This window comes from Carcharodon carcharias, chromosome 8, assembly GCF_017639515.1.
Source record: "Carcharodon carcharias isolate sCarCar2 chromosome 8, sCarCar2.pri, whole genome shotgun sequence".
Taxonomy (NCBI): domain Eukaryota; kingdom Metazoa; phylum Chordata; class Chondrichthyes; order Lamniformes; family Lamnidae; genus Carcharodon; species Carcharodon carcharias.
This window is the reverse complement of record NC_054474.1, coordinates 66,138,946-66,152,623: the sequence shown is the minus strand read 5'-3', so window position 1 is coordinate 66,152,623 and position 13,678 is coordinate 66,138,946. Positions and strand designations below refer to the sequence as shown.

Below are 13,678 nucleotides of genomic sequence, written 5' to 3'. Positions count from 1 at the left end.
TCAGGATTAGTCCATTGAACTTTCAGTTGGTGCTCTATTAATCATACTGAGATTCTAGTCACGATGTCTCTAGCAGGAAATTGCGGAAATGTCAGGAACAGTGTATAACAGTATAAGACCTGATCAGAATTTTTTCAATTCCCTTTCCTGCCCTGCATTGGATAGATTGAAGACAGCATAGGATTACATAGGATATACCATCCAACCAGTCCACAGCAGTGTTTATGCTCCATTCAAGCCACCTCCCATCTTTCCTCATCTCAATCTATCAGCACAACTTTCTATTCCCTTCTCCCTCAATTGCTTTTCTTTTTCCTCCTTAAATGCAGCTTTAATATTCACTTCAACCGCTCCCTATAATATTGAATTCCACATTCTCACTGCTCTTTGGGTAAAAACATTTCTTATGAATTCCCTATTGGATTTTTTTGGTGACTATCTTATATCAAAAGCCTCTAATTATGCTCTTCCTCACAAGAGGAAACATTCTGTATTCACTCTTTCAGAACCTTTCGTAATTTTAAAGAACTCTATGAGGTCAACTCACTGCCTTCTTTTCTCAAGAGACAAGAGACTGAGCCAATTCATCATTTCCTGATACGAATACTCACATATTTCTAGCTGGCTGGCTGCCTGCAGCAGAAGGCCATAGTGAGGGAGATAGTCCCCAGCAATCAAAAGAAGCTCAAGGGTTGGTGAGAGGTCTTGGAGTGCAGCAACAAGGAGGAAGGGAGAGATTGCAGAGAAGATGGGATGGTGGAAAAGGAGGCATTGTGGCAGAAGAATTGCTTAAGCGGCCAAGGGAAGCAGTCCTGCTCCTCTTGGCCCTCAAGCAGTGGTGGAAAAGCACTTAGCTGCTGGATCCAATAGCTCCTGCCTCCCGTTAGCCACCGGGTTTCCATTAACTTCAAATACATCCCAAATCTGAGGAACAGAACTTGATTTAAATATTATAATTACTGACCTGCCTTGCCAGAGTAGATTACTCAGCCAGCCACAAACTCACTACAGTTAAGCCAGAAGTAGGTACAGTTGTGGGGGAGTTGTGTTTTGGCTTCACATTTTTACCAATTTAACATTCTCACCATCTCTCACCCATCATGGAGGAGTTAACATTGTGTCCTATGGATTATATATGGTAAAAAGTGAATTACAAGGTGTCAATTTTATCTTGGATAGCAGAGGACATTCAGAAACTGTTAAGCATTATACTTATGGCTCATGAATCTCATGGATAAACTACAGCTTTGTTGTGTGTTTCTAATTTTAGACTTATCATACTTGTTTGGATATTTCCTTTTCCACTCTTCCCACAATTGCTGCATCACAATGATTTGGTTGTATCATCTTACAAATTGTTGAGATAGTCACTGTTTTTCCTCAGTTTTGTTTTGGAACCCTGACACATTCTGCAAAGCAAATTTAACAAAGTATGAAGCAGAGAAATTGCTCCATAGATAAAAGGTTTGGGGTATCATGTTTTGCAAGGAATATCATTTAATCCTGCACTGTGGACTTAGGTTCACAAGTCTTACTGCTACAATGGCTAAGAATGACAACTAACTCTGGGATCAGGAATGGGATAAAACAGACAAGCTTCCTGCTCCCAGTGCAACAATTCCTGTCAGAAAGAGTATATATTTCAACATGGCTAAGTACAAGTTCAGGCTATGGTTAAATATTTCAGGTACAGTTACTATGTTTGCTGTATAATTTTAAAGTATTTATCCACATTTTAATTTTGTCTAAATTTTCTTTACTGGAGTCCTCCAGACAATGTATCATTCTGCCTTTATGGTACAAGGGAGGAAACTCATTCAAAGCCATGGCTGATGTACTTTACAGTCTGTCACCACTAGGAGGTGCATGATGTATTCTTTTTTCCCTTAGTCCACATGGAGAGGTGATTAATGCCAAATTAGTGCCTAATCCTTCCTGTTATGAATCATGATACACCATGGTTATGCTGGTCTTTATATTACTGGATCTAGAAACCTGGACTAATAATCCAGAGAACAGAACTTCAAATCGCCACTATGACAGTTTGAGAATCGGCCCTCCAACTAACTGTTCTGCCACAATCTTCCCACAATCCCACCCACCCTGCAATCTCTCCTGGCTTGTTGCTGTGCTCCGAGTCCCCTCACCAACCCCTGATCTCCTCCAATTGCTGGGAACCAACGCCAACAGTCCAGCTATGGCCTTTTGCTGCAGGCAGGCAGGCAGCCAGAAATGATTGGGTGTACATAGCAGGAAAGGATAGACAGTTTGGGTCTCTTCCATCTTGAAAATTCTAAGTGATGACCAAAAAGAGGTTCTTAAAATGTTAAAACATTTTGATAGAGTAGATACAGAGGGAGTGTTTCCCCTTGAGGGGAAGAGCATAATTTGAGGCCATCAATATAGGATAGTTACCACGAAATTCATGGGGATTCAGAAGAAACTTCTTTACCCAAAGAGTGGTGAGAATGTGGAACTCCCTACCACAGGGAGTGGTTGAAGCGAATAGTTTTGATGCATTTAAGGGGATGATAGACAATCCTATGAGGGAGAAGGGAATAGAGGGTTATGATAATTGATTTAGCAGAGGAAAGATGGGAAGAGGCTTAAGGAAGAGAAGCATCAACACACAGCATGGACTGGTTGGGCACTATGCAGATTTACGTTGATTCACCATGGGCAAGCAGCGCTGTGGGCCACTACCAGCATGGTGCACCTCACTGATATCATTGAAAGAAGCCGCATGTCACCCCCAGGATCGATGTAGCCTGCGTAGTGCTGCTTGAAGTGGTACTGCATAGACAAATCTTTCCCCCATCAGTGTGTCTTTAAACAAAAATCTCAGATGGATCATCACTGTTCTTAATGAAAGGAAAACTGCCATCCATGCTTAGCCTAGCCTATAATGTGACACTAGCCCCATCGTGTTTAATTGTAATCTGCCCTCTGAAGTGGCCTAGAAAGTCATTCAGTTGTATTAATTTCAGGGTAATTAGGGGATGTTATGAGAATGATTTTTTTTAATGCTCAATTTGATTCCTTCCTCTCTTACTGTTTCAATGCAGTTATTGTATCGCAAATAAACATTGGCAAATTATACTCATTATGGTCGACTTTGGTGAAGCTTAGCTGGCTGACTAAATGTGCTGACTATAACACAAAACTTCCTATTTTTGGCTAATTTCTGAAAAGAAAACAAGCAATCTGAATCAGTGTGATAATGCACATACCTTCTGTAGTGCGTAACAGTCATAATTGTTGTTGTCTGTACCATTACCCCATTCAGCAAAGATGTTTGCCAGGATTATGAAGTAGTGGCTATTTCCTTCAAACATTCTTCCTGAGAAATAGTATCATGCTTATTCTCCATTGTCCTCATAAACAGGGTTTTTATGTTCCATATGAGTGTAGAAAGTATCCTATCTGGATGCTCATGTTGAAATATTGTATCTGAATCAAATTTGCAAGCTTTCGAGTTCTGATGAAGCACCTACACCTGTTAATGTTTCTCCATCCATCCTTTCAGCTGGATAAAAAAGATACCATGACGTGATTTTGAAGAAAAGCAGAGAAGTCCTGGCCAATATTTATCTATCTATCAACCAACAACATTAAAAGAGAGGATCTGGTCCTTAAATAAGCACATTGCTATTTGTGGGATCTTGCTATGTGCATATTGCTGCATTTTAAAATTTTATCAGAAGTATTTAATTGGCTGTGAAGCACTTTGGCACATGCTGAGATCATGAAAGATGCTGTATAAATGAAAGTCTTTATATTATTTATGTTTATATTAGGGTGATCTATTTTTAAGAGTGAAGCCTGATATTTACAGCAACATACATTGACATAAACTATTTAACAATTCAAAGGATAAAGAATTTTTACAAGAAACATCTCATTAAAATGTATTTATTTTAAAACTTTGATACTAAACACATTAGGTGCAATGCCATGGAGCAAGTAAGATTTTTTTTCCAAATATCATTTAAATGTTTCTAATTCCTCTTTGAAGAATTCCAGTTTTGTTTCAATAGTACAAGTTTACAATGGTAACAGAGAATTCCTTTGAGAAAGTAAATCCTTTATTGGCTGGTTCTGTTTCTGTTTCTTTTTCCTTTTATCTTCATTCATGCTTTCTTGTTTATCTATTAAGGCCATGATGAACATTTTGAATTCATTGTAGGTGAGGTTCTAGCTCAAATAAATAAACAAGGCCAAATTAGTTTGACAAAACAATATTGTTTTCTTTTATTTTCTTTTTTGCATCTCTCTACTCCTAAAGATTTTCAGATGGAATTAAAATTTGCAATGATGAAATGAGCTCATACTTGCAAATTAATAATTTCCTATTCTGGCTGGTTTAAAAGCATTTTCTTTGTCGTTTAAATTTTTCTCACCTTTCTCGTGTAACTCACTTTTCAACTCCTCAATGCAACTTCTTTTTAGGAGGAGAAAAGGCAAAAAAAAAGGTAACTTTTCAGTTTCAAAACCTGTTGAGTGCCTTCAAATTACTTCACCATTATTTCAAGCTGCAGTTCAATTTGTGCCTGACTTTCTCACTCCCGTCTTACAGCAGTGTGGAGAGTTTGCAGCTATCACAGACTGAATGTGACTGTTATCCACAATGAATAAGTGCCAAGATTATATGTGTGTTTTCTTCCCAGCATACATAAACTGTGTGAGACTTGTGTTCCCACATACCAACACTGTTGATAAATATTGAAACAACTTACAAATATAATCTGGAACAACAGGAAATGAAGCAAATGACTTAACTGTTATCTTCCTAAGCCTTCCACAAGTTCTCATAGTTTTCCTAATAATCAAATAAAAGAGGTGAGCATCGCTATAATAATTTGTGCCTTGGACGAAATAATTCTTCAGGGTGTGGTTATGAGTGCAGAGTTTGTCAATAGACAATTTCATGATAAAGCAACATTACAATTCCACTGGCGAACTACTCACCCATTTGGAATATCTCACCGTTCGGAGCGTGCCAAAAATCCAGCAGCTCTGCCGAGGAGTCCAACCAGTCCAAGTAAAGTAAGCGAGAAGCCAATAGTGAAGGAGGGTTGCATATCGCAAGGATAAATTTATGTGAGGCCAACAGGAGCATTAATGCTCTTCCTGACCTCACAATCATAACTTGCAAACCTCTTTTCCCCTTTTCCTGAGCTGTCTGCAACAATCTCTTTTGGGAGCACCAGTGAGACCATTCAACAGAAAGTACCAATAGCCAGAATGTGCGTGGTGCATGCTTTGCCTATTGGTACTTCATACCCACATCAAGGCCCTATTGATATAATATCATCTACAGTTGCATGACCTAATGAGATTCGCACTTGTTTCCAGCAGGGGCAGGAAGCAACCACTTCACAAACATTTTCGAATGGCGGAAAACTGGAAGTTGGTGGGAACATGATGTTAAGCAGGCTTTTTCACTCATGCTGCTACAAATTCCACTCCCAGCAAAGGGAATGTAAATTAATATCATTCTGTGACTTTTGTCTTCATTTATTTCCTGATATATGCCTAGCAAAAAGGTCAGATTTAGAGGATCCTATTGTGCATGTGATATATTTTCTACATCTTATATCAAGGAGCAGGTAAGCTTGCTTTATTACCATAGTCAATTTAGTGGCTAACATGTACACAAATGAGAGGGGAAATATTAAAAAGGATTGGAACTCCTACTTTAGCTACACTCGTACATAATGTTTTAGTTTTCACTCCATTAAGTCTTCTCACTATGTTTTTCACTGCTGTCATCTTAACAACTGTGCTGTAAACAAAAGATTGACATTCGCTGACCTGTGAAAGGATTGTCTTGCCTCAAAATATCCCAGCACAAAAATAGTGAACATTATATTGATTTTAAATAGAATGCTCAAAGCTAACAAGAAAGAACACATCTTGAAACATTTCAAAGCACTGGGATGAAAGGTGACATTGTCAGATCATATTTAGTGGTGACAGAGAAATTAGGAGAATGGAATAAAGTCCTTATAGGAAGAGGGCAAGGAGGGAATGTAGTCAAGATAGCTGTGGGAGGACTTATAATGAATTTGGTCTCTAATCTATCCACAAAAATGGAAAGAGAGAAGTAAAGGAAGGGAAGAGTCGGAGATGAACACATGAGGTGAGGGAAGGGTAGAAATTGAAAAACCATCCCTTTACTGATCTTTCCTGTACCCACTCACACCTCCCCACCCCTCCCAACCAACTACGTTGCCATCTCTGTGCTTGGTTAAAATCTGTTACATCTATAACTTTTCTGAGTTCTGGTGAAAGATTATTGACATGAGCCATTATCTCTGTTTCTCTTTCCATCGATGTCGCCTGGTCTGCTGAGTATTTCCAGCATGTTCTGTTTTCATTTCAGAGTTCCAGCATCTGGAGTATTTTGCTTTGAATTGAAACCAGGTTGATGAATAAAAACCATGTCCCTCTGCTGGATGGGTGTTATATGAAATCATTAACATAATCTGCTTCAATCAGCTAGTGGGCCAAAGCACAAGCATTTTGGGTGGGGTGGGGTTGAAGGTTAAGTTCTCTTTCCCCCCCCACCCCCGGCCCTTGTCCCATGCCATTTCTTTTCACATGGGATGTACCACCCCCCTTTACCAGCTTAAATCCCAGAATCATGGATAAAAGTCAATTCTATCTCTGCCAGTGGGTGAAAACTTGTAGCACAAAAGAGGCTGGTTATTTAAGATTGAACTGAGAAGTTTCTTCACTCAGACCATTGTGAATCTTTGGATTCTCTTTCCCAGAGAGCTGTGGATGTTCAATCGATGAGTATATTCAGGGCTGAGAATGATTGATTATTGGAAACCAAGGCAACCAAGGAATATGGGGTAGGATGGAAAGTGAATTTGATGTAAAATTCTGCCATGATCTTATTGGGTGTCAAAGCAGGCGCGATGGGATCGAGGACCTACTCCTCCCCTTATTTCTTATGCATTTATGTTCTTAAAAACTGTCCTTTCAACATTAGTTTGTATTATTACTCAGAAGGACTACTGTTTGGAATAAAAAATTAAGATTTCCTTGCACATCTTCATGAATAGTCAAAATATAGTTGATGTAAAATTAAATCATATGGAAGTATGAAAATTGGGTTTCCTAATTGTTACATGGGTAAATACACCAGGTCAGGAAGATCCCAGACTCTTCTTTGATTTAACTGGCCTGGAGGCAGGGACACTATAGTTGGCTTCAGTCCACACACTCCCCATTTTCAGAAGGAAAATATCATCCAGGGTGCATGGTGGGGAGGGAGGTGGAGGAGTGGAGAGGGAGATGAAGAAAGGAAGAGTTCCGCTATTCAGTTTAAAAGTGTTCCTAGATATCTGGTGAGGACAGGATTAGGTTGGTTGCAAAGTACCTTATAGTTGATAGCTTGCTGACACTCACTGAGCATAAACCATGAACCCTGACCACCTAGGTAAAGTACTAAGTGCCACATGAGCCGTGGACCTATATCTAGCAAGTGCCAATGTTTTCAAGACAGAAGAGCAAATTGGCAGCAAGGGAAGTTCATTGCCACAATTTTGCCATCTTACCTCACCGCCACTTCCACTGTAATCTTGAAACATCTGCAAATGAGTACGTCCTTTGATGTTGAAGAGAAATCCAGCAGCATAGAATTCTGCTGGAGTGATGGTGTGCCCCCCATCCATGTCAATTAGGTCAAAGATGGACCGGGAGTGACGATAAAGAAACTGCTGCTCCATTTTATCCTGTAATATTTAAAACAAATAATGGCTTTGCGTACGTGTGACAACCAACAGAAACAAGCAGTAATTTGACACTAAACCATGTTTAGCCTTGCAGAACTGAATGACAATGAAATGAAAGCAAGTCTACAAAACAGAATTTAACTTTGCTGAGAGAGAATTAACGATTTAATATAATGGATACAACTTTCTGAGAGCTAGCCTAAGGTTCTGATGACTGGAGAGCCATTCTTGCCTCACCAGTTGGCTGGTTTTGTTCTCAAGCAAATCCATGTCATGATAAAAAATACATTGAAGAATGTTTTTGGTTCTCTTTATCAATTGTAATCAATGTAGCTCAGAAATTTTACAATTGAAATCTGATAGGGGAACATGGGAGATTAAGGCAGTTGTCAAACATCAGTATTCCATTGCTTTTGCAGGGGACCAGAAATTTTGTTTGGTGGGTTAAGAAGCTCCCCCCACCCACCCCCGCCCTGTAGTGAAATGATAATGTCATCTATCAGAAATCCAAGTATTTCTGCCATTAATGTTTTACCTCATACCTGCATTAAGCAGCTATGAATGCCAGTATTAATAGATTTGAATGGAAGCAATTGTCTAGGCTGCTTTGGAATTCCTCCAAATTTTTGAATATCTCTGGACTTGCTGGAATGACTAAAGAGCATTTCTGAAAACTGCCTTTGACATGATCCACCTCCAACATTTTTTATTTAACTTCAGATCACGGTCCCCTGACCCCAGGATTATTTCTGGGTGGTACTCTTTCTTCTTTAATAATAGCTGAAAACCCACAGGTGGAAAAAGGTTTGATGGGGTACACCATATAAGGCTGCTCCAGAGTTAGATGAAACTTACTTGGCTGTTCTGTTCCCATTTGCTCCAGCTGATGAGCTATTCTAGCTGACAGTGTCAACAGAGGGAACCAAATGAGTAAAAGCTATATTATTTAAACACTCCAAAATTAATTTCATAGGAACAGGAGTTGACCTTTTAGCCCCTTGAGCTTGTTCTGCCATTCAATGAGATCATGGCTGATCTAACTCCATATTCCCACCTTCACCCCATGTCCCTCAATACCTCTGGTTAATAAAAACCCATCAAACTCAGATTTAAAATTCACAAATGATTCAGCATCAATTGCTGTTTCTGGAAAAGTTCTCATGTTTCCTAATTTCACTCCTGAAAGGTCTTGTTCTAATTTTTGCCTATGCCCCCTAATCCTAGACACCCAACCAGTGAAAATAGTTTCTCTTGATCTACCCTATCCGTGCCCCTTAAGACCTTGAAAACTTTCATCAAATCACCCCCAACCTTCTCAATTCCAAGAAATACAATCCCAGGTTGTGTGATCCCTTCTTGTAATCTAACACTTGGGGCTGAATTTTCAGGTCCTCCCCAAAGGCGAGAACAGAGGCGGGAGGAGGTGGAGGTCCCTGAAAATATTGATCTGAAGTTAAATAAAAAATGTTGGAGGTAGATCATGTCAAAGGCAGTTTTCAGAAATGCTCTTTAATCATTCCAGCAAGTCCAGAGATATTCAAAAATTTGGAGGAATTCCAAAGCAGCCTAGACAATTGCTTCCATTCAAATCTATTAATACTGGCATTCATAGCTGCTTAATGGAGGTATGAGGTAAAACATTTATGGCAGAAATACTTGAATTTCTGATAGATAACATTATCATTTCACTACAAGGCGGGGGTGGGTGGGGGGAGCTTCTTAACCCACCAAACAAAATTTCTGGTCCCCTGCAAAAGCAATGGAATACTGATGTTTGACAACTGCCTTAATCTCCCATGTTCCCCTATCAGATAGGTGGTGTGTCAATTTCAAGACCCTGATTCCGGTGCCAGCAATAATGAGCAGTGCGGGGCATAGCTAGACAGGAATCTTGCTCTGAATGGCTGAAGCAGGACTTCTACCCCCTTGTATTCTCATCCTCTAGATATAAAGGCTAGCATTCCATTAGCCTTCTTGATTATTTCAGTACCTGTTTGTGACATTTTAATGAGCTATGTACCTGCATCCCCAAGTCTTTTTGGGCCTCCACTGCTTCCAGTTTTTCAGCATTTAGAAAGTACCCTGGTCTGTCCTTTTTATATCCAAAATGTGTGATGTGTGGTGTTCCACAAGAAAATAGCGGGGGTGCAATTCAACTTTGATTATTAACATCAATAGAAAGAGGAATCAGGTGGTGGCCAATCCATTACTGGCAGCTTTCTGGTTTTGCCAAAGTTGAATTTCAGCCCCTACCCTCCCATCCACTCCCCATATATTTGATGGTTTTGGAAACAGAGTAGTTACTATTTTAAAAAAAAGCTACTGCTTTTCATAGGTCTTCTAATCTGAAGGGACTGTCCTGCAACCTTTAGTGCTCACTTTTCATGGACAGTCTAGACAGAATCCTCATCACAGGAGACATTAAGACATCACTCCCATTATTTTCATTCAATTTAATTGAATTCTCCTGTCTTGACATTAAAACTGTGGGTTACTGCTGGCTATCACTTGCGCCCCCCCCCCCCACCGCCATGTCTTTTTCACCCCCCCATGTCTCTTTCACCCCGCCGCCCCGCCCCGCCCCCCAGCCCCCCAGCATGCCAGCTCTGTCCAGTTGATACAATCAGCATTTTCAGCATAGCAGTTTGTTTTGGGCATGAATAAATATCTAGGCTTAGCAGTCCTGGGAAAACAAGGCTATCTTTCTGATGGTCATGCTTGTAGCTACTCATTTTCTTGTGAGCATGTCTTTGCAATATCAATTTCATTCAACATTTTAGCTCTGTACCTTTGTGGTTTGGGTTGTTGGGCACGTGAGCGGGCTGTGAGTTGTCCAGGGAATTGTTGGTATTTTAAAAATAGTTTCTAAAGTGTCTAATTTAGGTTCATACCTTGTTAGCAATTATGATGCAAACCAACATGTAAAACTCTTCAAATCCGATCTCCCCAGAGGCTCTCCAATCGAACATATTGAAAGTTGTCTTTATCTGCGCTTTGCTCATGTCCGTGATACAGCGAAGAAAATAAAAAAATTGGACATCTGTAAGATAATTGTGAAGAACAATAAAACATAGTCTGAAGTATGCTAAAATGTTTCTAGTTTGAAAATCTCTTATTTGTATGTATTTAAATCTCCATTACCCACCATAACCCTTCTCCCAGCCTCAAAAGGTGGCGAGTAGGAATTGGCAGGTGATAGAGAGGACATAAGTTTGTTCTTACACATGTAGTATAACAATCTTCTGAGCAAGGAATGAAGACAAAAATAATCTAAACTTGTATCATTTTTATATATATATATATAAATTGAATTTAATCTCATCTTTCTCATCTGTGATTGTTATGGGCAACAAATGCTGGCTTAATCAGTGACACCAACATCCTGTGAAAGAAAAAAACATTATATCAAAAACATTAATGTTAATGGATAGCACGACGAAGCAATTTCTCAAGCAAAGCTTTATCCCATGAAAATTCTGGCAGATCATTGGAGTGCTACATATGATGTATAGAAATCAATTTAAAACACCATCCTTCTGGAAGAGTTTGGACTTCAGGAATAAAACTTGGCAATGTAACTTTAATAATGAACTCATGCACTTACAATCATTTTACAGCTGCGCAATGGTGGACTCCTTCTTAGTATGTATCCTACTGAGAGCTGGGTTGCATATGGAATGATTTCTGACACCTGTCAAAGCAGCAGGTACAGGAGGAAATTCTGTCCTGCCATGACACTGCCAATGGGAGGATAATCCCAGCTTGTACCTTAGACAATGTGTAACACTTCCTTAGTACTGTGCTAAAGTGTCTGTGAGGAAGAGATATTAATGTATATAATGTTATTGGATTTTTTTTTAAATAGAGGTTTAGTCTGTGTATGTGTTAATTGTATTAAAGCCAGCTAGTTTGTGTGCTTTGATGGATAGTAGTTTTGAGATGTAAACAGTAGGTAGAGGGTACATTTTCATTTTGTTGAATAGAGCATTCAAAGAGTGGGACCAAAATCTTGCACCTAGCTAGCAGGCACCAAGCAGTGTTTATATCATTAATAAAATTAGTACTATGAATGGGGTTCAAAGGGCCTGGTAATACAATGGGCTGAATTTTGCCATCGGTGAGCAGGAGGCGGAGCCTGCTCGCCAAGGGGAAAATGACGCGGGATGATGTCGGGCGGAGCCCCCGATGACATCCTGCCCCATTTAAATCTTCAGGAAGGCGGGGGCACAGCGAAATCAGCTGTCCGCTCGCCGACCTGTCAATGGCCAATTGAGGCCATTGACAGGATAATTAAAACAATTGCCCGTCCAACCTTAAGGCTGGCAAGCCCCGGTGGGCTTCTAAAAAGCATGAAACCTCATCCGCCAGCGGGATGAGGTTTCATGTAGGGTTTAAAAAATTTTAATAAAGTTTTAGTGAAATTTATTAACATGTCCCATCTCATGTGACATTGTCACAAGAGGGGGACATGTTAAGGATTTTAAAATTTTTCTATTTTTAATGGTTGAACAACATTCAGCGATCTCCCTGAGGCAGCTCTTAGCCTCAGGGAGATATGCGCTCTTTTGTGCGCATGCGCAAAAGAGCACTCCCTCGCATATGGGGAATCCCCCCCGCCGGTACAGCAAGTGCATAGTGCTTCCCACTGGGTGTCATGCTGGGCGGGCCTTAATTGGCCCGCCATTTAAAATGGCAGTGGGGCCCGCTTCTCCAGCGAGGATCGGCTCCCCGCCTGCCGGAGATTGGGTCAGGCCCGCCCGCCCAACAGGCAGAAAATTCTGCCCAATGAGAATTTACATTCAAAGGGGAAGGCTGGGTATAACAGAAAGGCTCTTGTGTTTGCAGATCAGAGGCATGTAAGATCTAAGCCTGTAAGCCAACAACTGTCTGCAAAGAAACAAATTGAAAGGAACCTCATTTTGAATTTAGAAGGTGAAAATGCTTTGCCTGGTGTCTGGTCAAGTCTATTGGTTACTGTTGCCTTAGTGGAGATTAATTTCGGAATTTATTAAAAGTTATGACAGTAGTAATTTGTAGCCATGTGTATATGTTTAATTTGTTGTATTCAATAAATGCCTCATTTAGTTTGATATAAAAACCTCTCGAGAACTGATGGTCTTATTCCTGAATTTAGAACTGCAACTCAAAACATACCAATTGAAAATATAGGTTATGACAGTTTAAAGTTTCCCTCTGAGATTTTAAATAACTCAGCCTTTACAAACTGCTGTATCATAACAGTTTCCATCTAGATTGCATGCTTCAATCCATAGAAGGATTGACCCACAATTTCAGACTCAAAGGTGAGAATACTCCCAACTGAGACAAGATAAGTCTGTTTAAGAAAACTCTGTCAGAACATCATTCAATTATTCTTCTTCTACTGACCATATTTAATACTGGAATTAATTTTTCTTTCAGAAATTTCCATCTTACCATTTAAAGTATTGCTATCATGGACATCCAAGAGTTTAAAATACTCCAAAAGCACTGTGGTATTTCTGACAGACAGTAAAATATGAACCCTGTCAAGATACAAAAAATTAAAAATACATCCAGGCCTCAATTTCATTTTGGAAGTAGTGCTGAAAGGTTTAATTGCAGGAATGCAAATTATAATTTCGCTGCTGTCAAAGTTAGTAGTCCAGACAAGTTTGGGACAAACAGAAATAACGAACACTGTATGGTTGTGATGTCATGCTTTGTGATGGGATAAGTTAGATTATTTTCTAAAGTGGATTCTATTTTGTCACAAAGTATGACTTAAGAATGGAGCTGTTCATTGTATTCCTATCACATTTAAAACAATCTCACTTTTACAGAAAATAGGACTGGGTTTCTGCTCGTTGTATGATTTGTATTAAAATTTGGCGAAATGGGGAAATCTATTGAGGATTGCTTTTTGTTGGTATAAATTTATTCTTAAACATCAA

General features: G+C 39.6%; 1 protein-coding gene across 1 annotated transcript; it reads right to left on the bottom strand.

Moving 5' to 3' along the window:
* Positions 1–4,044: 4,044 nt before the first annotated feature.
* Positions 4,045–13,317, bottom strand: LOC121281446 (EF-hand calcium-binding domain-containing protein 9-like). The gene is made up of 4 exons (XM_041194391.1): positions 13,182–13,317; positions 10,637–10,785; positions 7,569–7,745; positions 4,045–4,194 (listed from the first exon to the last, which is right to left on the bottom strand). The coding sequence occupies exons 1-4, from the start codon at positions 13,315–13,317 to the stop codon at positions 4,045–4,047; spliced, it is 612 nt and encodes a 203-aa protein (XP_041050325.1).
* Positions 13,318–13,678: the final 361 nt, after the last annotated feature.